This window comes from Solea solea, chromosome 3 (assembly GCF_958295425.1).
Source record: "Solea solea chromosome 3, fSolSol10.1, whole genome shotgun sequence".
NCBI lineage: Eukaryota > Metazoa > Chordata > Actinopteri > Pleuronectiformes > Soleidae > Solea > Solea solea.
The window spans coordinates 822,162-849,605 of record NC_081136.1 but is presented as its reverse complement, the minus strand read 5'-3'; the positions used below and the strand labels follow the sequence as shown (position 1 = coordinate 849,605).

At 44.4% G+C, this 27,444-nt stretch overlaps 3 protein-coding genes across 5 annotated transcripts in view; 2 read left to right on the top strand and 1 right to left on the bottom strand.

Annotated features, from left to right (window-relative positions):
• Positions 1–15,197, top strand: part of sema3c (sema domain, immunoglobulin domain (Ig), short basic domain, secreted, (semaphorin) 3C) — a 33,177-nt gene extending 17,980 nt beyond the window's left edge. For 2 of the 3 annotated variants that reach the window (XM_058624849.1, XM_058624848.1), the window contains exons 5-18: positions 1,495–1,614; positions 3,345–3,435; positions 4,585–4,704; positions 4,876–5,018; positions 5,105–5,219; positions 5,549–5,618; positions 6,324–6,468; positions 7,288–7,510; positions 8,447–8,535; positions 9,751–9,792; positions 9,968–10,125; positions 11,338–11,405; positions 11,993–12,123; positions 12,999–15,197. In XM_058624849.1, coding sequence (XP_058480832.1) covers positions 1,495–1,614; positions 3,345–3,435; positions 4,585–4,704; positions 4,876–5,018; positions 5,105–5,219; positions 5,549–5,618; positions 6,324–6,468; positions 7,288–7,510; positions 8,447–8,535; positions 9,751–9,792; positions 9,968–10,125; positions 11,338–11,405; positions 11,993–12,123; positions 12,999–13,430 — 1,947 coding nt within the window. In that variant the 3' untranslated portion in view covers positions 13,431–15,197. The remainder of the gene's footprint in view (positions 1–1,494; positions 1,615–3,344; positions 3,436–4,584; positions 4,705–4,875; positions 5,019–5,104; positions 5,220–5,548; positions 5,619–6,323; positions 6,469–7,287; positions 7,511–8,446; positions 8,536–9,750; positions 9,793–9,967; positions 10,126–11,337; positions 11,406–11,992; positions 12,124–12,998) is intronic. The other variant, XM_058624850.1, reaches the window with a different exon arrangement.
• A 333-nt stretch (positions 15,198–15,530) lies between these two features.
• cd36 (CD36 molecule (thrombospondin receptor)) lies at positions 15,531–20,130 on the bottom strand. Its single transcript, XM_058624851.1, has 12 exons — positions 19,679–20,130; positions 19,289–19,446; positions 19,066–19,210; positions 17,999–18,145; positions 17,731–17,822; positions 17,584–17,633; positions 17,425–17,494; positions 17,051–17,238; positions 16,846–16,964; positions 16,683–16,756; positions 16,217–16,271; positions 15,531–16,124 (listed from the first exon to the last, which is right to left on the bottom strand). Exons 1-12 carry the CDS (start codon positions 19,799–19,801, stop codon positions 15,948–15,950), a joined length of 1,398 nt encoding a protein of 465 aa, XP_058480834.1. The 5' UTR covers positions 19,802–20,130; the 3' UTR covers positions 15,531–15,947.
• A 3,170-nt stretch (positions 20,131–23,300) lies between these two features.
• Positions 23,301–27,444, top strand: part of gnai1 (guanine nucleotide binding protein (G protein), alpha inhibiting activity polypeptide 1) — a 15,625-nt gene continuing 11,481 nt past the window's right edge. Inside the window, exon 1 of the mRNA XM_058625070.1 lies at positions 23,301–23,805. Within this exon, the coding sequence (XP_058481053.1) occupies positions 23,688–23,805 (118 nt within the window). The 5' untranslated portion in view covers positions 23,301–23,687. The remainder of the gene's footprint in view (positions 23,806–27,444) is intronic.

Below are 27,444 nucleotides of genomic sequence, written 5' to 3'. Positions count from 1 at the left end.
TGAAACGCAGTGTGATGAGAAGAGAAAGTGATAAAAGGAAATAAAAGGAAGGACAGCGAGGAGGAGGAGGAGGAGGAGGAGGAGGAGGAGGAGGATTAATAACAGAGATGGGTGTGTGACAGGGAAAGTTGTCTTGTTTTTCACTGATGGCTCTCGGTGGAGCCGTGCACCGACCGTGAGCCGCAGCAGCTGCCATTCCTGCAGCCTCGGCCAAGTTCCTCACGGCTCCCTGGATACGCTTCCCTCATCTCCTCCTCTTCTTTCCTCGCCCTCTTCTCCTTTGTCCACTTGTTTTCTGTCAAGTTCATGAGCCTCAAAGTGCAGCTTTGCACTTACCTTCTTGTTTTTTTTAGGGTTTTTTTCCACACAGATCTGTCTCACTGAGATACCTCCACACACGGCATGAGCTGGAAAATGTCCAGACAGTTGGATTAAAGTTTCAATTACATCTGTAATCTACAGTTCTAGCGCCTCCAGAATACAGGAACGTGCAACAAACACGGATTCGCGTAACATTCCGTAGTTTTCGTTTTTTTTGATACTTTTTACTTCTAAATATAAATATAAATCTTTTTAATTTACCACAGCTGTACGATGCTGGATTTGAAACTGAAATTTATGTATGAATAATAATAATAATGCAGTGACGTCATGGCTCTGAACGATCTCTGTCGTCTCTCGTTTGGACGGCGACTAAGAAAAGTTCCAGTAAATGTCAACAGTGAGTCTTTGCGCGGTCGCGTCTCGTCCCCGCAGACAAACACGTCTGTAAGCGGCTTTACTGACGCTGAGTGTCCTGCGATCATGTGACCATCATGTGACCGTCATAACAACAAAGACGTTAGAATGACTACTGTACGCCGCGTGGAAGCGGACACTTGACGAGAGATAAACAGGCTCTGCTGTCGGCTGCGAGCCAGGAAACAGATTTACGCTCTGTTCTTTTTCACTGCACTCCATCATGGCCGCCCATTTCAATAATATGAAAACAGTCATTATTTTTTATGACGCTATAACGACCTCAGCAGAAATGCATCAGAGCATCTGTTATTCATACGTTTGCTTTAATAACTATAAATAAAAAGGACATTATGTCATATTTGCTGCTGCTGAGGACAGTTTAGTGATTTATGTGATTTATGAACGTGAACCTGAAGCTGATTCACATCAGTGAACTAGAAAAACAAAGGAATCAACCTTTAAAACTTAGAGAGAGAGAGAGCCCCTCCCCCTGCCCGCTTCGCCCCTCCCCCTTCCAAACACCTGTTTGTAACTGTCAAAAAACAGTGAAAAACAGAGAAAACGACGTGTTTGAGCACCTGCACTTGTGGAGTGTGTTGAATTTGAACAAAGAGTCAAAATAAATGAAATCTATTTGTGTTATTGATTAAATTAGAGGTGAAAGGTCACTCGCCGCTCTCTGCTTCATCGTCATGACTCACAGAGACGGCGTCTCAACGTCAGCTGAACTTTTCTTGGTCTCTTGTTTTGCAGCACGGCTGCGGGAACTTCATCCGCGTGGTGCAGCCGTACAACAGGACGCACGTGTTCATGTGTGGAAGCGGCGCCTACAGTCCCGTCTGTGTTTACGTCAACAGGGGCCGCAGACCAGAGGTGAGAGGGCCCCTCAACATACATGTCTTTTATATTAAACATACAGATTTGTTTCGCAGGGGCCAACAAATGTTTTATTATTATTATTGTGAACGATAAATTCACTTTTATTTTGAAATGATGTCAAATATCATCGCTGCTGTCGTTCTTGCTCTGTCTCTAATTTAATCATAATTACGACTGAAAAGTCGTTGTTTCCTCCACACAGTCGGACTTTTTCTAACGTGACGCAGGTCATTTGGGTTTGAGACGTTAACATTATGGTCTCTAAGTCTGAAAAAGATTTAGAATTTTGAAGAAATTATTAATTATTACTCGATTCATCGGTTTGAAGCTTTTTTCATGATTAAAACAAGATGGTTTCAGCTTCTTATATTGAATAATTTCTTTCTTTCATTTCTTTGCTCCGTATAAACAAAGAAATCATTAAAAGTGAATCATTTTGGTTTGTGGACAAAAACAAGACGTTGGAGAACCTCATGATTTCCAGGTTTGACCAACGTTTTTAGACAGATTCGACAGATGAATGGATGATGAGGATGAAAATAGTCGTTAGTTGCAGCTCTAAAGAAACTGTCTTTACTCCATAATTCTTCACTTGTTCTCCGTCACTAAGAGAATCTCAGCGTTTGCTTTACAGAGACGTGAAGTCTACGTGATGACAGTTTATTTCATGTCGTCACTCTGATGCCGTTAGAGGAGATGTTCCGGATGAGAGGGTGAAAACACGAGTGCAGGGAAGCAGTGTTCGACGACCACTGCCAAACGCTAATAACAGAAGAGGAAGAGTTCTTAACCAGACTCTTTCCTGTGCTGCGGTGCCTTCTGTCATTTTGGGGGGTTTTTGTTTGAAAGGCAAAACGACTCTGTTTGCAGTTTCTCAGCCTCAAACATGTCTGAGGAGACGGGATCTGTTCAGTATAAGAGAGGGGAGGAGCCAGAGAGGACGTCTGCAGTCTGTGTGTGTGTGTGTGTGTGTCTGTGTGTGTCTGTGTGTGTGTGTGTGTGTGTCTGTGTGTGTCTGTGTGTGTCTGTGTCGTTACATGTTGGCGTAAAAAGAAAGTGTGAATCTCTCTGGCTGGGTTAGGGTTATATATATATATATATACATATATGTGTATATATATATATATATATATATATATATATATATACATATATACATATATGTGTATATACATATATACATATATGTGTATATATATATATATATATATATATATACATATATATATATATATATATATATATATATATATATATGTATGTGTGTGTATATATACATAAGTGAATTCTCTACAGACTACACACATGATTGTAATGTCGGGGTGAACAGTGACATGAAATCCGTCCATTTCCAGAATCTTTTCTTGGCAAACACTCACTTTTTTTCCCCTGAAGGAAAGAAAATGTCACATTTCACACGTTTTTCCACTCAAAGAAGCGTCAGAACTGGAATGTCTCACAGAGATAAAGAAGGTGTCCGGTCCCTGAGCCGGGGGGGGGGGAGGTTGAAACTTGGCAGCTAATTCACCTGCGATGGAGAGAACGCTCTCCAACACATTAGCAGGGAATTTCCTCCCTCTCCTCCCACATGGAATGTTCTTCTTACCGTCCACCGGCCCACGGCGGCTTTTCTGTGCTTCCTTAAAACTAAAAGGGACAGAAATGTGAGCAGGGCCGGACATAAGGAATAACTGTCACAAGACTTCCTCTTCTCTCTGTGACAGGAACAAGTTTTCCACATCGATTCCAAGACTGAATCTGGAAAAGGGAGGTGCTCCTTCAACCCTCAAGTGAACACGGTCTCCGTCATGCTCAGTAGGTGCCTCCCACATCACCTGACCCTCCCACATCCCCTGACCCTCCCACATCACCTAACTCTCCTAGAAACACTTAACTTCAAACGCTTGGTACCTTTTACGGGGGATGAGCTTATACTAATTAAAGTATAAATTTCCTACACAAAGGCCTCCTTTAGTCCTGGTTTTAATGTCAAGGGTGTTGTTTTAAGATTTAAAAACTCCACTTCCACGTGGGGAAAAAGTGCAGATTCTCCTGATGACACACTTGTGTGATCTGCGCATGATTCGGACGTAAAAACCAGGTCTGAACCGGGTCAGAAAGTGAGAAGAGTTCAGATTTCAGGTTCAGTCCTCGTCCAGCACTTGAGCCGATGTCTCCCTCAGGTCTCACTCCTCTGTAACTGAACTGCTCTTTGATCCACGACTCGGTGGACGAGTGTCGGGTTGCCGTCGACGCGGCTAAAGGCGACAGATCGCACGCTCGGCTCCGCTTTCCGACACCCGAGCGTTGCCGTGTCAGCAGGAGCTGTGCCAGAGATGCTCGGGCGCGGAGGCCAGAGGGCGGCTCCACCTACGGGAGGAAGGAAGCCGCTCAGTGATACAGCGCGAGCACAAACACAGGCAGTGAAACACGCTCGAGAAAATCTGGGCCCCGTCTCCGCCGTCCCTGCTGTTCGGGGCCCTGTTTTTAGCCACCTGAGAGCTGTCGGCCACGTTCTCCCAGCGTGACCCACATCCTCCACAAAACACATGGAGAAGTGAAAGTGAAGGAATTATGGAAGCATTAGTGCCTCATAAGTGGCAAAGAATATGGAACAATTTATTTAGTTATTTATTAGAGTAAATGTCAGGAACAATGTGTTTAATATGAGGACACACAAACAGACGGCTCGCACAGTGGATTTATAGCCAAGGCTCAAAAGCACTCCCTAAATCCCTGGAATAAAATGTTGATTTATGTCATACTCTCGCTCTCTCTCTCACTATATATGCATATATATATATATATATATATATACATATACATATATATATATATATATATACATATACATATATATATATATATATATATATATATATATACCTTAATCGTGTGTGAAGCCTCGTGTGTGTATGGTCCGTATACTGTATATGGAGTGTGTGTTTGTGTTGTTTCCCGTAGACCAGGAGCTTTTCTCAGGCATGTACATCGACTTCATGGGGACGGACGCCGCCATCTTCAGGAGCCTGACCAAACGTAACGCGGTGCGCACGGACCAGCACAACTCCAAGTGGCTCAGTGGTGAGTACTGAGGCGCCGGGACTCCGTGGACGCGCCGTGGACGCGCCGTGGACACGCCGTGGACGCTCTAAAGCAACACGGAAATCTTCCAAAATCACTAGGACTGTATACTGGCACAGTATTTTCACAACTCTCCAAATCATGGGAATAATGATTGGTCTTTCCGTTCAGAGCCGATTTTCATCGACGCCCACCTGATCCCCGACGGGACCGACACCAACGACGCCAAGTTGTATTTCTTCTTCCGCGAGAGGCTGACGGACAACAACGGGAACACGAAGAACATCCACACCATGGTGGCCAGAGTTTGTCCGGTGAGTGCAGACCAGATCAGCGCTGGGTTTTTTGTTTGGTTTCATCTGGTTTCCACTTTCTATCCATGCGACGCTCTTGTCTCCAGAGTGACATCGGAGGACAGCGGAGTCTGGTCAACAAGTGGACCACGTTCCTCAAAGCCAGGATGGTGTGTTCGGTTCTGGAGGAGGACGGCACCGAGACGCACTTCGATGAACTTGGTGAGGATAAAAACTTAAATATTCACTTCAACTCTGGAGAAATCTCTCAGATGAACTGATTTACTTTTGTGGTAAAAGAAAGGAATTTCTTCTTTTGTGTTCATGACCTCCTGAAACTTTATTTAAAGATCATCTTATTTGTGTTCTTTGGTTTCAAGCTTCATCTGTTTGGTCTGGATCAGGACTGCAGTCTAATAACCAGTGTTTCCTTCCTGAGCCACAGCTTTGACATCTGCAAACATCAGCTCACCCTCAGTGATGAGGAGAAAAGAGATAGAAGAGACTTTTTACACACTTCTCTCTCTACATTTGTCTTTTTCTCTTTGCAGAAAACGTGTTTTTGCTGGAAACCGATCAACCCAAGAGTCTGTTGGTGTTTGGAGTCTTCACGTCCACGAGGTAAGACGAGCAGCAGCAGCAGCATCAGCAGCAGAAGCAGCATCAGCAGCAGCAGCAGCAGCAGCTGCAGTGGTGAAAAAGCCAAACGTAACATTCCTGCAGTCGTCAGTGGTTATGTTAATCACTGACTGGAGATCAGCAGGGGGGAGGGAGGGAGGGAGGAAGGGGATGTGCTTGTTACATTATAGAGACGTCATGTGTCATGTTTCAGAACAGCACGTCGGGATGATGAGCTATCGCTTACAGCGTCCCGGTGGCTTCACCATCTGGTCTCAGTCTTGATGTTGTTTCCTGATGTTCGCCTGCAGCAGTTTGACAGTTTGCAAACTCAGATACGGAGTCTCAGCACAAATGACACAGAATACAGTCCTGTAGACTCCTGCAGCAGACCCAGTCTAGAAGAGAACGTTAGAATTATCATTGGACAAGTCGCGTTCTTCATGTTCTGAGGTTCCTTTAAGTTACAGAGGTCCTACACTGCTCTGGTCTTAACACGACGACTTCTTCTTCTTCATTTCACTTCTCAGTTGTGTCTCCATCTCTGGATATATCAGAAATCTGAATTGTGTCATATGAAGCAGTGTGGGTTGTTTTTTTAGACGTTGGCTCCGCCCTGACTTTATGACCTCGCACATCCTCCAGAACAATGATGCTAATAACTGCCTCTGTGTGGTTTGACTGAACGTCTGACTCTCGTCTCCTCAGCTCCGTGTTTAAAGGCTCGGCCGTGTGCGTGTACAACATGGCCGACATCCTCACCGTCTTCAACGGGCCCTTCGCTCATCGAGAGGGGCCCAATTTTCAGTGGGTGGCGTTCCAGGGACGCATCCCTTACCCACGTCCTGGAACTGTGAGTTCATTTATTTTTAATTTATCTCAGATCGTATTCTGACTTCCTTAAAATAAATATAATATACATATAAATATTGGTAATAACACTGAACACAGGTCAAACTCTGATATTGCCTATTAATATTAATATTTCTTGAGGTGAATAAAACATACTCATTAAAGTAAAATACTTTAGTCAATAAAGTTTTAACCCTGCAACACCTAACCCAATGTCCAAAATGTCTGTCTGGACCTTTTTTTGCTTATTTTAACCATAAAAGGGGCAGAAAATGTCCTGTGAGGAAGAGCATATGCCCATTTTAAAAAAAATATTAGGAAAATATTATTGTTATTATTCTTATTATTATACTACTAATGATAATAATGTTATTTACAATTTACTGCACATTAAAGTAGTTGGTTTTTTTACTTTTGGTGACGCAAAAGTGTCGTCAGTGAGACGCTCGGTGTTAAATAATAAGTTTAATAATGTTGACCCTCAAATTTGCCCTTAATATTCACCAAAGCAGTATAAAAATGACCTAGCTTGTATGTACTATCAACATATAAAGTTTAGCTTTTTGTAAATTTAAAATTGACATAAGAAAAACTAATTTAAACACATCAAATAAGCAGCGGCCCCAGTGTAGACCCCTGTGGAACCCCATTCATTTATGTTAGTTACAAGCAAAGTATCCATGTTTTTTTTGCTGATTGTTGTAAATTATTATCATTATTATTATTATTATTATAATTATTATCATTATCATTCTGATGTGAAAAACTATTTTGGCAAATTCTTTTTTGTCACGCTGTGCCCACACTCCCGTTTCTCCAGTGCCCAGGTGGAGCTTTCACGCCGGACATCCAGACGACGAAGGAGTTCCCGGACGACGTGGTGACGTTCGTGCGAAACCACCCGGTTATGTTCAACCCCATCTACCCGGTGGGGCGCAGACCTCTGGTGGTCCGGACCAACGCCGACTACAGATACACGTCGGTGGCCGTGGACCAGGTCATGGCCGCTGACGGCAATTACCACGTCCTGTTCCTGGGCACAGGTACGAAACGACGGAATCACAGCGTGGTGCGTGACAGCGAGGCGCGGACATCACGCCGTTTTATTATTATATTATTTGATTTGACTTTTTAAATACAGTGGAAACAATCCACAGTCGTGTCTCCAGTGATAAGTAAATGATTGTTGAATGGATCGTCATCACCACAGCTGATTAGAAGATAAACAGATAACACAGTGATAAACAGCCGCGGGGTCAAAGACAGGTCCTGGAAAACGTTGTTATCTTTATCATCGCAGTGATCATGTAAATTGTGGGTGTGGAGATGATTGTGTCCGTGCTGCTGATCCATGAGCGGTGGCATCAGTGGTCAAAGATGCTCTCGCATGTTTCTGTGTGGGGAAAAACACAATCTGAGCTCAGAGACGGATCATTTAAACAGACTCATTTGTGTGTGTGTCTGTGTGTGTGTGTTACACATGCAGGTGTCTGCGTGTGCGCTCTGGGACTCGCTCGACACCGTCTCCACTCTCTGTTTCACTGTATTTAGGCCAGAAATTGTGCTTTTTCTTGTCTCGAGTATGAGGGAAGACGCCGTTATCAGGCTTTTCCAGGAGCTCTTTCTCTGTGTGTGTGTGTGTGTGTGTGTGTGTGTGTGTGTGTGTGTGTGTGTGTGCGTGTGTGTGCGTGTGTGTGTGTGTGCGTGTGTGAGAGACTGCTGCTGCACAAAGCACAGTCACTTAATTGTAACTCCATTCTGAAAGTGTACGAGCTTCCATTCCCACTCCTGCCACCTGAACCTGGTCATGGCTATCAGGCCTAATTCTAACACAAACACGGGTTTTTTCACCAGAGTCTGTCTGGAGATCGTGTGTGTGTGTGTGTGTGTGTGTGTGTGTGTGTGTGTGTGTGTGACACAGTAAATGAGGGGTGTGTGTGTGTGTTACATCTCATGACATGTGTGCATTCTGCCTCCAGACAAAGGTACAATACAGAAGGTGATCGTCCTGCCAAGCAATCACTCCCTGCATGAAGATCTAATCCTGGAGGAGCTGGAAGTGTTTAAGGTCTGCTGTCCGTCTCTCTCTCTCTCTCTCTTTCACTTTCATCCCTTTTCTTGAGCAGTATCAAAGGCAGGGAGGAGGAGGAGGAGGAGGAGGAGGAGGAGGGCACAGTTGGCCACATCACAAAGGCCAGGGGCATCCAGACAAGGACAGGGTGCTATTGAGGAGATGGATGTTGTGCAGCGTAGAATGATGGGAAACATACCGTGAGAAGAGTTTTATCTGAGCTGAATCGTTAACGTGGCGATCGGCCTGTGATCACGTGGCGATCGGCCTGTGATCACGTGGCGATCGGCCTGTGATTGCGTGGCGTTCGGCCTGTGATCACGTGGCGATCGGCCTGTGATCACGTGGCGATCGGCCTGTGATCACGTGGCGATCGGCCTGTGATCACGTGGCGATCGGCCTGTGATCACGTGTTAATGCCACGGCTGCTTTGATCTCAAATAACAGAACAGAAATCAGGAAAGATTTATTCTTCAGTAGGTTGAAGACATCTGGATAGAAGCTGCTCCTCGACCTCGACCTGATGTCTCTGCTTTGATTCTTCCTGAGATCGTTTGTTCTCTTCAGGATTTATTGACTTTAACCAGGTGCTAACTAGCAGTGACATCTTTATCTCAATCTGAACCTCCATTTTGAAGCCTTGAGATTTGTGATGTGGCCGCGGTGTCGTCTTCACCGCAATAAAACTGACCTCATGTTCTACTGAAATAAATCAGAAATCTTAGATTAAAGTCAGAATTCTGGGATTTAAATCAGAATTCTCAGACTAGTCAGAATCTTGGTGGAAAAAAGTCAGAAATCTGAGATTAAAGTCAGAATTCATGCTATTTTACTTTTATTCTTTCTTTCATTTTTATTTTATTTTATTTTTTTTACATATGGTCCTAATACTATTCTGTGTAGTCGATTATAAAAACAGTTTTGTAAGTGATTCATCTGTCACTCGTTGCTGTCTAAACCAGGGTTTTGTTTTTAGGATTAAATTTGTGGGCGGGTCCTTTTTGGCTGAAACACCTCTGCTGCCAAGAGTGACAGGAAAACATGGACATCCCTAAAACTGTTGTTTTAATCAGAAATAATCAGAAATAAACGGGATTATTAAACTTTTTACTGATTGATGTTTGAGTTCCTGCCAAGAAAATGAATCCGTGTATTTCCACATTCCTTGAAATAATTGTTAACAGTGTGGTGACTTTCTCTTGTTTCCTTCAGAACCAGGCTCCTGTTACAAACCTGAGAATCTCCCCCAAAAAAGTAAGAAATCCCTTCACTTTCATTGCTTTAATGTGTGAGTGCCGCCGCGTCTCTCTGAGGCGGGGGATGGCGGGGGGGATAATGAGGGGTAATTGTTTGGGGCTCATTTTCCCGTCAGCGCAGCCACTTGTGAAGACAAACAGGACGTCTGACATTTGAACTGTTTACTTTGCAGCAGCAGCTGTACGTCAGCTCGGAGTTCGGGGTGTCGCAGGTCTCCCTGCACCGCTGTCACGCGTACGGCGCCGCCTGCGCCGACTGCTGCCTCGCCCGCGACCCGTACTGTGCCTGGGACGGCCTCAGCTGCTCGCGCTTCTACCCCAGCAGCAAAAGGTACGCAGAGGTTTTTATCTGAAATCAATCCAACACAGAGTGTCCTCCGAGGATTATTCTGTTGGCAGAGGAGATAATAATCCCTGACAGGTGTGGATTAGGGAGCCGGGTTCAGCGCGACAGTGGAGTGAAGTGTTAACTAAACAAGAGCTCACAGCAGATGTTTGAATCTTATCAAGTATTTGTGTTCATGTCGCAGTTAAGCTGCAGGGTGAGGGTTCCAACACCACCGTGGGTTCACGGCGCTCCGTCCTCAGCTGCTTTTCCCGTGTGTTTTTTTTTTTTTTTTTAGCAGTTTCTTTTAAGCAGAACAGCCAGTAGGAGGCGCCCCTTTCTCCTTGATCTGCCCTGCGATTGGTCGACATCACAACGCCCACATTTTCAATGGCGTGAAACAAAAATCCCGCCGACTGCACCTTTAAATCTTTTATTTATGAGATATAAATGCTAAATGTCACAGAAACAGAGTGTGAAAACGAAGCCAAGTCGACGTGTTTTCAAATTTCACAAATTTAATCCTGATTTTAAACATTTTTAGTACTTTGTGCTAAAATAAAGGAGATGAGACAATTCTGTGTTGTGTATCTGTAAATAAACTGTACGGTTAAAGTGACATAGTCATGTTACCTTATCAGCCAAAATACTATGTGTTCTCAGAGTTAAATGGAAAAATAAAGTTATTAAACACCTCTGCAAATAAGGAATAAAATATTGGAATTGCAACCAGATAAACAAAGAAAATAAACATTGAAGTTTTGTGCAAAGTTATGAATGAATGGAAACAATATGTAAGCAAGGAAAAGCAGAAGTTTTAGCTGCTTATTTTAGGGTGAAAAAAGCTTTTATCTTCACTCATTTATCAGGTTTAAAATGGATTTGACTGAACTCAAGCTTTAAGAATGTAAGATATTGTGTGTCAAAGTCACCAGGCCTCCTGCCTCCCTCCCTCCCTCCGTCCCTCCCTCTGTCCCCCCCCCCACGTCCGTCCAGACAAAACACAGACGTGTACGAGCGACAGCTGCGCGTCAGACGCAGGTCGAGTTCAGCTCAGAACCAGAACTCGCGCGGCCTCGTCGTGTTTTCCAGACCCAGTGGAACAACACTGTCACATTTTCCTCCTTTTAATGAGAGGAGAAACATTTGGATGATGATGATGATGATGATGATGTGTTTTTCAGTGTATTTATAATCATTCTACTGTTTTTTCTGCAGGAGAAGCAGAAGACAGGACATTATGCACGGAAATCCACTCACGCAGTGCAGAGGATTCAATCTTAAAGGTGATTAACGTGAAGGCTAATCAGGTTCTTCTTGTTCTAACGATGAGAAATGTGCTGCAGAATTCTGTCATTTCCACAAACTTCTGTGATGGATCAATGGTCCCAGTCTGTTCTCCACTGTACAGTCACAGTTGTTTACGTCGAGGCTTTACTGGGTTTTTGTGATTCTCCTCCACACTTAATCCAGTCGACTGGCAGGGTGCAGCCTCGTGACGGCAGAGGATTTGCTTCCCCAGACGCCTCAGTTTCCATCTCCATCACAAACCGTTTACATCTCGAAAATCAGCACGAACCATATGGTCATTAACGCTAATGAGTCACAACCGTGTCCCGTCCTGTCAGAGCTCCAGTGGAGCGGAGACACAAAACCACGCGGTAAACGAGTCCAAATTCACTGAAGGTTCTTTAGTTCCCGGTCCGGGAAGAACGTGGTCGGCGTGGTAGAGCTGCAGGTGTCCGACTAAGCTCCACCCACGCTGACGGGACTTGGAGACAGATTTGAGTCCATCTGTGAGTGAGTGACGTCTGTGTGTGTGTGTGTGTGTGTGTGTGTGTGTGTGTGTGTGTGTGTGTGTGTGTGTGTGTAGCCTACAGAAACGCAGTGGAGATGACACAATATGGCGTGAAGAACAACACCACCTTCCTGGAGTGTCTTCCCAAGTCTCCCCAGGCCTCCATTCGGTGGCTCATTCAAAGAGACAACGACAGGAGGAAAGAGGTTGGTTTAGACGTGATGGACGAGTCACGTGGTTGAGCCAAATTAAGCTAAAACGAGCTAAATCAAGCTAAAACGAGCTAAATCAAGCTAAAAATAGCTAAAACGAGCTAAATCAAGCTAAAACGAGCTAAATCAAGCTAAAACTAGCTAAATCAAGCTAAAACGAGCTAAATCAAGCTAAATCTCTGCCAAATTTTTGTTTTCTTCTAGAAGTGCCGGCTTTTTCAAAGCCCTGAAAACAGGAGAACTTTAAAAACACAACTTTAGGTTGGCCGTACGTCCAGATTTAGGACGGACTTTTCCGGTTTTTTGATATGCATGAATCCTGATATTAGGGCTGCAACTAACGATTACTTTCATCGTCGATGAATTGAGAACTTGTCGCTCAATAAAATACCAAAAATAAATTGGTTTCCCCAAACCTGGAAAAACAAACCTCAAATGACTCAAATGAGTCTTAATGAGTTCTTAAAGAGAAGCTGAAACTTTACCAAAACAATGAAATGAGTCATCGTCAATCGCATAATCATTTTCAGCCCGACATGATATATGAAAATTAAATCTTAGAATCTCTGATGTATTGTGAAACCAATGGAAATGTAAATAGTAACTGTCTTTCCGTGATCTATTATCAATAATTATGAATCTAAAAGAACTCATGTTCCAGATTTAGCCGTCTTCCTGTGAAGTGTTTCCTCACGAGAAAGTAAATCTCTTTAAGTTTTATGGCGTGTGTCATCATTAGAGCCCGGCTCGTTCTAGAGTAAACAGATTTTTATTCCATGGAAATCTCTCTTCACTCACTGTGTGATGACGCATGATTTTAACATTGTGGATTTTATGGAGAACTCTCAACCTTACCGTGTGGACCGCAGGTGAAGCTGAGTGACCGCGTCATCTCCACGGCGCACGGCCTCCTGATCCGCTCCGCTCAGCTCTCAGACCAGGGCCTGTACTACTGCCTGACCACGGAGAACGGCTTCAAACGCACCGTCGCCAAGATCCGCCTGCGCGTGCTGAGCGAGGCCATGGTGAGCGTGCTGACCGACAAGCAGCAGTCGCCCTGGGCCTGGGCCAGCTCTCTGCACCCGAAGGCCCTGTTGGCAGCCTTCAGTCCTGCAGAGAGCCTGGCTGTTCAGCAGTACTGCAAAGAGAGGAAGGAGCTCCAGAACCTGCAGCAGCGGCAGCAGCAGCAGCAGCAGCAGCCTCAGCCGCCCGGACCTCTCAGGGGGGACCTGGCCAAACTGAAGCCCCTGCTGGACCGGAGGAAGAGCCGCAACCGGCGCAATCACCTCCCGGAGGTGTGACACGCGGGGTGTGGGGGGGTGGGGCTGGCAGCTACACAAACTGACATTTGTCTGGTCCTGTATCCTTCCAGGCAGATTACAAATCCTCATCTCAACCTGCAGACGTACAGTCGGACGAGGACGCACAGGCAGGCACGAGCCACTGACGCGCTCACAATGTAAACTCAAGTGTCCCTGTCCCTGTCCCCTGAGGACCACTAATAAATCCTGATAAAACACGTTAATCAGTAACTTTAGTAACGATATACTTGGCACATTTTAAACATCACACGAGAGTTTGGACTCAGCGGAGACACATTCGTGTTTGACAGTGTTTCTCTGTGTTACATTAGATTCACTCACACATGTTTTACAAAATAAGTCTGAATGAACCGTTGTGTTCATAAGTAAAGTAAAAAAAAAGAAAGTTCAGTTTAAAGACCAAACTAAACCCGCGGCACTGTTTTTTAAACACAAACAGTGTTAAGAGACTGAGACGAATGAATCAGTGCTCTATTTATCTGTTACTCATGTGTTACTCACGCGCACATGAACCAGAATGTCGCTCAATAATTCAGCTGAAGTTGTGTCTTTCTCTTTTTCCTGCACAGAAGCACGTTAACGGGAATAAAAAGGGCATTTTTGACGCGTCGTACAGTTACACAGAAGAAAAGATTCAATGACAATGTCGACAACAACAAAGCTAACTGCTTCTTTGCTGAGCTAACATCTGCTACGTTAGCTCAACAAAGAAACCTGAGCCGTTAGCTTACACATTTACACAATTACAAGAGGCTAAACTAGTTCATACTCAAAAACAATGCTTCAGTGTTTGACTTTGTAATCACTAAGCAGAATAAGTTCCTTTAGCTGAAGCTAGGCTAAGAATATGAACATTATAGCTATGAATGCTGGCTAATTAGCTAAGTGTATCCCCGCCCCCCAAAATGTCACATTATTCCCTTAATCTTTGCCTGGATTAAATGTATGAAAATGAATTGTTTAGTTATGTGTGGCAGTTTAACTGGGTTTTAGATTTCAAAGATCAGCGTGCAACATCTTGAGCTAACGTTCCAGATGTCAACAAAGAAACTTAAGCAGTTAGCTTAGCATGGAAATTAGAAGACTAATTCCTTTATCTGAAGCTAGGCTAAAAATAGGAAGACTATAGCTATGAATGCTGGCTAATTAGCTAAGTATAGCCTCCCCCAAAATGTCACATTACTCCCTTAATCTTTGCCTGGATTAAAGGATTAAATGTATAAACCCAAACAGATTTACACCGTTGAGTTTTTGCCGTCAGGTGAATCATGAATGTTAGCGTAATACGTAGAAATGTCGCCTGCGATGATGCCGCTCACTTCTTTGGATCCAGTTTTCTACAATCTGCCCAGTAACGTAGTTCTAGTCCGTGCTAGCTCGTGAGATAAACCATTTGGTATTATGTGAATACACTTAGTTCATGTACAGTAGATAATTATTTGTCGCTTGTGTACAGTTTTTTTTTGTTTGTTTGTTTCATCCTGTTAATTTAATGTGCCTTTTTTTTCGTTTACCTTGTGTATATAAATTCAAGATAATTTCACCAACTAACTTTTGACCGTATCTGCAAGTTGTGGAGATGAACACTGTTATTTTCATTTTTCAGAAAATGCCCCACGGTTCATAAAAACCACGTCATGTTTAGCTCACAGTAACTTCAGTGTCATTAAACATTATGTATTTCTATTTATTAATGCCATTTTAGCCTGAATAAATATGGTCGGATAAGAATGACTTTGAATGAGAGACGTTTCATTGTCATACTCTATTTTCTCTACACTTAACGTGGCGTAGTATATTATGTTACGTGCAGTGAAAATGAATTGGTGTATTAATGTATGGCAGCTGAACAGGGTTCATATTTCAAACCTCAGCGTGCAGTCCCTGGGATATCCCAAGTCTGTCTTAATTTCAATGAAACGATCCCTTGTAAGTGTGAAATGCAAGATTGAGACCAAACGGTAGAATCAAAGACACCCAGGAGGCTTCTGAATGTAACGTAACACCAATAAAAAGCCCAAAAAGAGGTCTCCTGCTGCACAGAAATGCTGCTTTCTCACCAAACAACTCACAGTATAATCATGCCTCAGCTCATTTTTATTGCTTGTTTGATTTATTGAGCCCTCGAGGTGAAGAGGGAACTGAATAGTTGTGCTTGACCGCGCACAAAGCAAATGTTTGTTTCAGTCTGAGCTGAAGTTTTCATAAAAACTCGCTGATCTGAGCTTTTATTCACGTGTTCAGCAAAGAACGTGAACATTTTCTGTGCGTTTCTTTTTTAATGGGATGTCAAACACATTTTCCTGATTGAGTTAACGAACGCTCGGCAAAGTGATTCAGCTCTGGAGCTGTACAAAAATCACAGTGTTATGAAAGGAAACAACATTATAAATAACACTAAAAATTACAAAAACAAAAGTGCAAGTCTACATCGAGAGCTCTGACGTCGCTGCCGCAGCAGCTCGTGCTTCACAATTCCACGAGTGCGTCGTCGTTTCACACGGTGGCGCTCTTGTTGTTTCTACTCCTCACGACGCAGTAGCAGATGAGGCAAATGACGAATTGGGCCAAACCGATGCCGAGCAACACCATCTGTAAGGTCTTCAGGATCTGGATACGTCCGGTGATCTCCGATTTGAACATGTCGGCCGTCTCGTCGTCCAACTCCGCCGTCTGATTCCACACAGACAGAGAGGGATTAACACACACACACACACACACACACAATAACACTCCATGACTGTGGGGCTCCACTTTTATCTCACCTCATTCAGCCAAACGATGGGGAACACAGTATAATCCTTGACTTTGTTAAAAATCCTGCAGAGAAAAGAATTAGAGCACGATTCTGTTTCAGTCGCTCTTAAATAATTTGACATTTTAGGGGAAATGCCGTGCGCGCCTGTGCCTTTTCTGTCATGCCGAGACTTCATTGTGAAGAGATTAGCCACTCTAATGCCTGTTAGCGGTTAGCTTAGCATTAATCTAACAAAATGTGCTATGGTAAATCAAAAAAAGAAAATAAGTCTTCCAAAGTCTCCAAACACCTCCATTCAGAGAGACAACCTTCACTTTCTAATCTGATAATCTGCTAACTGGTCAAACTGAAGACAAACTCTGGGGCTCCAACTTGATGCTAAGCTAAAGCGACCAGCTAACCAGGCTTTAAAGTCCCCAAATAAGGTCCTTTTTATTCTTTTTTTAAGAAGTTTTAACCAGAACCGTACTCACGTGACGTCCTTCGATGGGCCGTACATCATGTTCACTTGAATCCTCTTTGCAAACTTCATGGTAAACCCGGTTATCTGGTGGAGAAACACCACAGAGACTCTGCCTCAGCACCAAACCCCCTGAACGCAGTCCTGAAGAGGACAGTGATTGTTCCGGCTCTTACCGGTTCAACGTCGAGGAAGGTGTTATGGTGTTCCTCACTCGGGTTTAGACCGAGCACATCTTCTCTCAGGGACGGACTGCCGTGAAGGAAGTGGGGCAGGGAGATGTATATCGGTCTCCCTGTTCAGGAAACACAGACAGTTAAGGCAAATTCTGGGAACCGGTTCTGAGATCTGATGCTGCAAATAAAAACAATGCAAACCGACCGTCCTGACAGGCGCTGATGTCCAGTACTCCGGCCAAGGTGCAGTTCTTGCTCACTTTTGGGTCCGGGCAGAAACACATGTTGTCTGGGTTTACTGTCGGAGAGGCCAGGGTGGACGACTGCAGGGTGAAATGGAACATGTCGATCCCTTTCACGTTGACTGTCCTCTCAAAGGTGGCCGACACAGACCTGGAGACAGAGAGCAACACATCAAGAGTCTTCAGTCTCACTCTGCTCTTGAAAGGCCCTGACCTCTAGTGGCTGTTGAGAGGAATGAACTCTTCAAAGATTGCACGTCTCAAAGTCATTTTGTTCAACCTTGAGTTCTTGACTCAAGACTAGATTGAGGTGAAATGAAGAAGCGTGCGCTGTCACCTGCAGATGTCGGACGAGTAGAAAAAGAGCGGCTTCTCGTTGTTCACAAACGGAGGGAAAGACGAAGCGTCTGAGAAAAACAAGAGAAGAAATAACCTCAGAAATGTGACTCGTGTGCCGTCTTTTTTCTTCTTTTTATTTTGGATTTTTGAACGATACCTGTGCCGTTGATCATGTCACAGTACGTGTCGTTCCAGAAAGGCAAACTCCTGTTAAAACACCGTCATATTCAATCATACAGTGTTTGAAATGGGACTCATTTAATTTAATGTTACTTCCTTCACTTAGTTCATAAACTGGACTCACGTCTCACCACGCCACCGCTCAATGATTCCCACTTTGGAGATGTCGTCTTTTCCGTTATAAATCGTGTAGTCGCCATCGACGCTTCCGTTGTACTGGCAAAAAGGACGAAAGCATGTGATTCCCCTGGTGTCAGATCTCCTGGTTATTCTATACATGTTGGTTATATAGATATATATATCTATATATATATATATATCTATATATATATCTATATATATAGATATATATATATAGATATATATATATATGTTCAATCGCGTGCACTTACAGGTACAAACACGCCCACTAGGAATTTAAAGATGGGGTCCTTGTAGCCCCACAGCATCTCCCGGACCGTGCGGCGCTGGAACAACGACGAGTTGGTCCTTTTTATCAAGAGATTCAGGATTTTAGGCGGCAGCAGTTTGAACGCTCCCTGGTGCAAGACAATGAAACGCTAACATGTTTATTATGTTTTTACGTCCGACTCATTCGTGGAGACAGTGTCACACAAAAGTCAAGTGCTGTGTTGTTGCTGTTGCTTCACGAGATAAAGCAGAAAATAATCTTCTTATGACATGGGCGTGGACTAAAACACTTGATAGTGTGGCTGTGAAAGATTAGCTTCACATTTTCTTACATTTAACTGTAAAACTATTCTTAAAACCGTCTTCATGATCAAAAGATTCATTATTGAAATGATTTTGCATCATTTAACTGTTTCATTCGATTTTAGCTAACTGAATTAGCTGTCGTAGCTAAGTGCACCTTACCTTTGGGTACATTTACCAGTGTTGGCTAACCAAACTAGCTGCCTATATATATATACACACACACACACACACACCTAAACATCATTGTTACATGATTGTCAATGTTTAAAATCATCCCTTCTGTGCGTTAGCTTTCCAGCTAACCGTTTCATGTTAGCGTCCTACATGTTCCAAAATAAGGTCTTGAAACCAGATCTGATATTGAGTCTAAGTCTTTGAATGAAACTTGGAGGTCACATAACATATCTTAGATGCACGGTTCTCAAACTGTGGTACGTGTACCACCAGTGGTACGCGAGCTTCCTAATGAAGGATGATCGCGCTGAAGTTCCATTGGTGCCAAATCGCCACAAACGGAATGTTCAAAACAAGAAGGCGGCCTTGGTGTTGGGTTTGGATTATAGTTTACACCGCTGTATTTTAACGTTGGAGATAACGTTGGTGTTACTGCGAGAGCTCAATGTTTCCTCAGGACTGAACATAGAAATACCTCCACTGTATTTCAGCTATTTAACAAAAAGAAACCCTTGAACCTTTGTCAGCTCACACACAGCAAACATTTCGGGAATCGTCTCGCACTTACAACGACCCCCAGATTGAGGGAGGTAACTTTGTCTTCCTCTGAACCCACGGACATGGACGGCTCGAAGATGGCGCCCAAAGGCTGGCCGTAGGAGACAGTTTGGTTGGGGTTGAACCTGATGTCCTGTTTGGGGAGATATCTCGTCCTGGACACAGAGGTCGTGGTGATGATTGGATTTAGAGGAAACACAGGAAACACAGAAAAAGCTGAAAGAATCCTTTACCTGTACGTGTACGGCCCCTTTTCCTGAACCATCGGAGTTTCACCGTCCAAGACCTCCTGAGGGTTCTTCACCTCCAAGAACCAGAACTGCCTGTACACGGCCGACCCTGTCGTCTCCCAGTTCTCATAAGCTGTCGTCCCATTCTCGATGACGGCTTCCTAAACCCCCGTAGACACACAGACAGGTCTATTTATAACACGTCTCAGGACGGTACCAGCGGGCCAGCTGCCCCGCTGGTACACGGCCAAGGTGACTGCTCTGGTATCGCATCGACGTCCCGAGACGTTCTCCAGCCTCTGAAATGAAACGCTGAGCCTCTCTGAAGCGCGTTTGTACGAATGCACTCGCAGTTAAACCTTGATCTCAGCATGCAGAGCCCAGCACCCGTACCTTCTTCACCGTTCCCTCAATGATGCTGTCCCCCAGCGGGATGAGGACGCCTCCCAGGATGGCCAACACGGCTCCAAACGCAGCTCCGACGAGGAATCCACACTCCCTGTTACAGCAGCCCATGGTTGTTTCCTTTTTCCCCTTCTTGTGATTGTGCGCCTGTTTGTCTGCCTGGCAGCCGGCTCTCCGTCTGTCCCTGTGTGTGTGTGTGTGTGTGTGTGTGTGTGTGTGCAGCTTGTCTGTACCGGTGGAGGAGCTGACGGAGCTGCTGCCACCGAGGCCAGGTTAAAAGTACAGACGCTGCAGCTCTGGGGTTATAAAGAAAGAGGACGGGAGGTTCAAAGTTCAAAACCCTCGCCGGTATCAACGCGAACTATCTGACCTCGGTGATAACGGGAGAAAGGATGAGAGTCAACTCAAGTTCAGTTGTGATCATAAAGACTCGTCTTCTGCGTAACGACGTCCTCTTTGTCGATTTGTTGCAGACAAAATAAAGAAGACGTACAGATCTAACGCAGAGCGTCTAAATCCACTGATATAAAACTATCACTGTAACGAGTAACTTCTCAAAGCAGCATCCGTGTCTGAGGAAGACCGAGGTCTTATCTGCGTTTGTGTTGCTTCACAGGGTTATGAAAATCAAATGCTCTTTAATCTCTTATCTCGATTCATTACTGTGCCATAAATGATTTGTTTTGCTTCGTTTTTGTTTCACACGCTGCGTAACGACGACAGCAGAGCCAGGAATCGAGCGTCTCTGTCTCCCAAACACAAACTGCCGTGGTTTTCCCACATTGTCCTACAAAGATATAGAGGCCTCGCGCCCTCTGTCAGCTGGGATTGGCACCAGCGCACGCCACCGCCCTCGTGTGGAGGATAAAACTGTGGATCAGTGTTGAAAATAAAAGGAACTCCAATTGTGACGCTTCAAGACATTTGCTTTGTGACAGCTGTCAATCACACTGGACTCCACTCGTTTAATGGTTATTTAGTCTCCTGTAGGAGACCTCCTCAGTCCCAGGAGACGCAATCAATCAGCTCCTCATCAGCCAAGTTTCAAATAGAGGTCCAGTTTCAGCGAGGAAGGACGGAGCACGCTCAAATAACAACAACCCGTCTGGGTACGATTCCAAGATGGCTGCCACACAAATGACTCTACTTAACACCTGAGAAAAGTACAAGAATCTGACCAGAAGTATATGACTTTTATTGTTCTTAAGTATTTTTAATTTAATTTAATTTAATTTAATTTAATTCAATTCAATTCAATTCAATTCAATTCAATTCAATTTAATTTAATTTAATTTAATTTACTTCAATTTAATTTACTTCAATTCAATTTAATTTAATTTAATTTAATTTAATTTAATTTAATTTAATTTAATTTAATTTAATTTAATTTAATTTAAGTATTGAGTATTTATATTTGTTTATACTCCTTTACTACGAGCGTCAGTGTTTTGTTTCCTGACCTCTCAACTCTCCATGCAGCTCCAGCTTTAGGGCTCATTTTGCCACCATTGGAGTCGCCCTCTAGTGGCCAATCTGGAGTTCAGAGAATGGATTTTCACATAAATAAAGCGCCACAAGCGCCTTGTAGATCCTCTCCAGCAGGTTAATCCAAACCATTTGGTCCCTGTCACAAACTTCTTTTTTCATAATCTGGGTCAAAGTCAGATTATGAAAATAATCTCATATCTATGACAGCGTGGTGATATCACCTGAGAGCTGTTTTTTGCTTCATAAACTTCCTCCATCGCAGGAGCAATAAAACGACTGCTTCTCAAGGCTGGGTTTGATCCTGAAAGGCCGTGTACACACTGTCACCACCGGAGGGCAGCACTACCATTCCGTCACTGCTCTGCAGAGGGTTTGCTTCACTTCCATCCATCATCCCTCTGTGTCTCTGTGTCTCTGTGTCAAACACAGAGACACAGAGACACTCTGACTCTCACCTGGACGACTTCACTGTTTCACACACACACACACACACACACACACACACACAGCAGTGAATGATAATGTTGATATTAAAGTGTTTTCCATCCTTTTTTACAACAGCCGTCACACGACTCACACATTTGGCCCACGTGTTGTCACGGAAAGACATAAAAGTCACAAGTAAAGTGAAATCCTTGTGTGATTTCACGCTCGATGACATCAAACTGCGCCTAAATATTGATTCACTGTCGCTTTTTGCACAATGCAAACACGGGCCGTCGTGTACATACACGATTAAACACTGGAGAAGAATCATAAACTATCATTTACCAGCAGACGTGGACAGAATCTGTCGTCTCACTGGGAAAATGAACACAAGTTACAAATCTGTGCTGTTTTTGTTTGATTTGTCTTTTGTTATCTCGGCGTGGACGACACGGAGCGCGCGGGATTACGAAGGAAAAGGTCATCGTGTAAAATTCCATGTGAGTGGAAAGTTTGGGGAAAGAACAGCAGCAGCAGCAAGAGCAGCAGCAAGAGCAGCAGCAAGAGCAGCAGCAAGAGCAGCAGCAAGAGCAGCAGCAAGAGCAGCAGCAAGAGCAGCAGCAGCAGCCTGACTTTGAAGAGTCACACGTGCTAAATTATTCAAACCACAAACAATGGTCACGTCAAGCTGACACGGCCCCACAGTTTGAGGTTTTGTTTCCATGGGAACGAAACACAAGTGACGAGGTACAATGACACCATTTTCACCCGCACAGGTGTTGAATATTTATTTGATCAGAGGATTTTGTAGAGATGAACTGAGCTGTTCTTTAGTGAGTGAAGCTGTTCTGTGCATGTTTTAACACATCTGTGGTTAGGGCGTGTACCTTCAAAATAAAGGCATTCGACCACATTAACCACATGACATCCTGTTACATGTTGATGTGTTGCAGGAAACCAGAATGACTCAGCCTGTGTAGAAGATTAAAGCTCTTAAACACTGTGCTTGACTGCCCATAAAGGAGTAAAGTGCAACGTTCCATTACTTTAATTATCCGTCATTTCTCGCAATAAACTCCTGGGTCATATCACTGAGCCTGAGCACAGCAGAGAGTAAACTGTGCAATAGTTATCATATTTAAGTGTTTTTATCTGTCTGTATGCACAATATTCTCCTAATATTAAGATTTTATTCTCATAATATTACGACTTTTTCTCATAATTTTATGACTTTATGACTAAAAGTAAAAGTATTATGACTTTTCTTATATTATGACTTTTTCCTCATAATATGACGCCTTTTTTCTTGTAATGTTATGACTTTATTCTCACAATATTACGACTTTTTTCTCAAAATGTTACAACATTATGACTAAAGACTAAAATATTATGAAAAAAGTCATAATATAATGACTTTTTAATATTACGACTTTTTCCTCATAATATTATGACAGATTTCTCAGAAGATTAAATATGTTTTACTTTTTAGTTGTAAAAATCCTGTGTGTGTTGACTTCAATTATTCACGTTACATTCTTTCTGGTGTAAAACTTGCACAACTTTCTCTCTGAGTTAATAAATAAATGAAAATACTGAAGGCGAGAGCTCTTATTGTGAAAGTGTTGGGCGGAAGTGTGGCCGCGGCTGCCGCTCGCGCAGCCGCGCGTCGCCGCTGCCGCTGCCGCCTCAGCCTCCAGTCAGAGCCGAGAAACAGTCGCCGCCGCAGCGAATGGAGGCGAACGCGTGGGAGAGACTTCTCCGCGGAATCTGCTCGCTTTTCAAACAGCTTTGACACGGACTGACGCCGCGTGGATGTTTTATCACGGCCTTTAATCACGTGAAGGAATCACACTTTGAACGAAACACAACAAAGAAACAACAATTAAGAGGGAAAATCGCATCGTTTCCTCCTGAGAGGAGAAAAAAGGGCGTGTGTGTGTGTGTGTGTGTGTGTGAGAGAGTGTGTTGATGTGTGTGTGCGGGGCGAAGGCAGTTTTTTTAACAATTTAATGTGGGTATTTTAGAGTGTTTTGTTGTTGTTTTTGACACGAACACCTCCGGGGTTTAACGGACAGAGTCGAGGATGGGATGCACGCTGAGCACCGAGGACAAGGCGGCGGTGGAGCGCAGTAAGATGATCGACAGGAATCTGCGGGACGACGGAGAGAAGGCGGCCCGCGAGGTCAAGCTGCTGCTGCTCGGTGAGGACGGTGGTGGTGGTGGTGGTCTCTCTCTGTGTCTGTCCCTGTCTGTGTGTGTCCCTCTGTCTCTGTGTCCCTGTCTGTGTCCCTGTCTGTGTCCCTGGGGACAGGAAACGTGCTGGTTAATGTGTGTTTGGTCGTAGTAGTCGACGTTAGGCGGTGTCAGTCGAAGAGTTTCAATTCCGCATCGATCACACTCTCTTAACGAGCTTCAGCTGTCGACCAAACTTGTTCAAACACACCGTTATCTTCACGACTAAACCGCGTTGTTTAGTGACAACTACACACACACACACACACACACACGCACGTCTTTAGACCATTTTATGCACTAAATCTGATCACCAATGCCCCATTTACCCTCTGAGCAGAGGCAGTGGAACCAGGTCTCTGTGGCTCTGAAGAGGCCCAGACCCTGACCCAGACCCTGACCCAAAAGTTTGTGGTGTCCAAACTCAAAAAAACTCAAAGCTCAGTTTCCATGAAGGACTGAATCCTCCAATCGACCTCTCAAAGGTCCAGTATGTGAAGAGCTTTACTGTAAGTAAGTGTAAAATCTCTATTAAATGAAATAATGCCATAGAATGTGTATTTTAAACATGACCCAGCAGAGCGTGAGGTTCTTCGTAAATAAATAAATCATAAATATGAAGAGGAAACTTCACACTGACGACCTAAACGTGAACCACGGGCTCCAGAGAGAGAGAGCGGTGCAGTCTGTTGATGTTTGAAGTCTCAACTTCTAAGATTCCTCACATTCTTCCACGCTGGACCCTCAACACCTTTGTTGGAATCTGCGATACGTTTTGGAAATCGTCGTTTTGTCATCGTTTCAGTTTGATGGACAACAGTGACAGTCATTTAGTCATTTAGTGAAGTGTAGGGTGATGAATAACGGCCCACAGCTGTTTGACGTTATAAACACGTGACCAGCGTGGGCCAGACTTGTTCCTTTTTCAGATCCTCTTCGTAAGAATCCATCAAACACATGTTTTCAGGGTAAACGCGTCACAAGCGTCTTCCTCATTTAGCCGCGTGAAGACGAGTGTGCATTACTCGCACATGGAGAAACACTGTTATCCTTGTAAACACAGACCGTAGGTGGAAAAGTTTTCCATCAGCCCTTCAGGTCGCTGGCTTTGGGAGATGTTGACATGCACACACACACACACACACACAGTGTGAGGCCTGTATCAATAGCAGACAAACACCCGACAGAAGTGACGGCCGTTGTTGTGGACACGTGTGTCGACCCAAGACGGATCAAACCATTTCTTCAACAACACCAGACGCACTCTGGTGTTTGTTAAAATCACCACAGTTTCACAGTTTCACAGTTTCCGGGGCCAAAAATAATGTCTTTGTTCTGTTTGAACACGAACGCACATATTTTTCCCGTTAAAGGTAAACTACATTCCTCAGGTGCTCAGAGGCCAGACGGGGCACGTCGACTCAGAGCGAGCAAGTCGGGTCAAGTTTCTGCTATGTGCGTCTGAAGGGAGGAAGAGGACTCTTCGTCATCCTTTGCTTTTACTCCAAAGCTGTGCCCCGTGTCGTGGCTGCTGCTCTGGCTCGGCCGTCTCTTCCTGCTGAGATGCCAGGAGAAAGGAAATTAGGGCCCCGTAAGATGAGAGCACGACCAGTGACTGAGGCATTAAATATGAAGGAGCGAGGAGCGTTGGCCAGGACGTTTGAGTCGTGTTTCCTGCTGAAGAGTTGTTGATTCTTGAGAGTATGCTCTCCTTAAACGCACCGTGTCAACAGAAGAGAGGTTGTCAGGGCTGTGGAAGTGTGTTTGAGGGTCTTCTGTGTAAATAAAGAGCTGTGGTGCGTCCGTGAGATGACCATCTGCTTTTTAGAGCCCAATCACAGGCTCTTATGTGTGAGCGTGAAACCGTGGGACCACTGTAAGCGTCTTTAATTTGCATGAAAGCACGATTGTGTGTGTGTGTGTGTGTGTGTCACGTTCAGACCTGCTGCTGCTGCTGCTGCTGCTGCTGCTGCTGCTGCTGCTGCTGCTGCTGCTGCTGCTGCTGCTGCTGCTGCTGCTGCTGCTGCTGGCACGCTCAGGTGAAAGTGAACGTACTGTATTTCTCTGTATTTAGCTCCACGCTCCTTTTTTTATTCCGTCCCCTGGATCCAATTATCTTACTATTCATGTCGACGTGTTAAAATAGAAAACAATTTCCTCAGCCTCATTACGCTCTCTATCGCCGCTGTGTAACAGTCGGACCATGCTATTTAGAAGATTCAGCCTTTGTCACGTCTCATCATTCTCTGCAACCTGACGTGGACGTGGACGTGAAGTCCCTTTTTGTCATATAGTTACGTTGTGTGTGTGTGTGTGTGTGTGTGTGTGTGTGTGAGAGTGAGACAATGGATCCATCGCCATGATTTCAGCGTGGTCATCTTCATGCTGCAGTCCTCGATGAGTGACTCATTCTCAAATCCCCGTCAAGGGAAAGATGAGGGGAGAAAAAGAGGAATTGAAACGTGTGTGAGCGGAACAACAACTCTCAAAGGAAAGATGAGAATGTAGAAGTGGAATATGGATGAGAGAGAGAGGGAGAGAGAGGGGGGGAGAGAGAGGGAGAGAGGGGCGGGGCTGGATGGTGCTGGCGTCATGCTGCTAATGTGGCATCACTAATGTGGTTAGCACATGGTGCCAAACTTCATAAGCCCTCCCTCAGTCCTTGGAGAGCTGCTTGGGCCGGCAGCACGGTCCTCACAAAGCCTTCTTTTATTGACACCAATGTTGTCTTCATCCCTAAAGTCAGCACGAGGACGAGGTATGAGGACGAGGTATGAGGACGAGGTATGAGGACGAGGTATGACAATCAGCCGAGACGTCTTTTAAGTCGGTGAATGGCAGAGAATTGAAAATCACTGGAATCAGATACCCATAAAACAAAGGTAATAATCCCTTTAAACCCTGAATATGGTGTAAATGCCTGGTTAAGCACATGCTGTCATGTGACCAGGACGTGGGTGAGGGCTGCAGATGGTCTCCACACGTATGTGCAGCTACTGTGAACGTCCACACTGAGTCGGCCTCATATAAAACATGGCTTTGTCATAACCTAGAGGAATATGAGCCAGAGGGAGTTCCAAGAAGGAAGAAAAAAACACTCTGTAATCAGCGAGGAAGAGGCATTCAACCTCTGGTTCGCTGGGATTTTCCTAAAATAGTTTGAACCGCTAGAAACAGAAAGCAGCTGCTCCAGTGGTTTGGACGGGGGTGGGCGTATCAAAGCAGAGGGGGTGTAACATGACTCTGCACGAGGAGCAAAGGTTAGGCCTCAGTTTCCATCTGTGTGTGTGTGTGTGTGTGTGTGTGTGAAATAGCTCTGTGATCAGCAGAACACGTTTTTCTCCCAATGACCTTCTCGACCGTTCCATCACATCAGTGCTTTTGTGTATTTTTACTGTCCAAACAGTCAAAACATGAAAATAACCATTTCTCCCCAAACACGTTAGCTCCGCCTTGTCCTCGCTCACTTTCCCCTCGTCGTCCGTCTCTTTAGAGAAAGTCTGCTTCTTTCCCTTTTTGCCGTTGTTGACTTTAATTTAATTTAATGGTACAAAAGATTTAAAAAATACAAACATATGGATGTAGCCGTCGTCGAGAAGCCAGTGTAG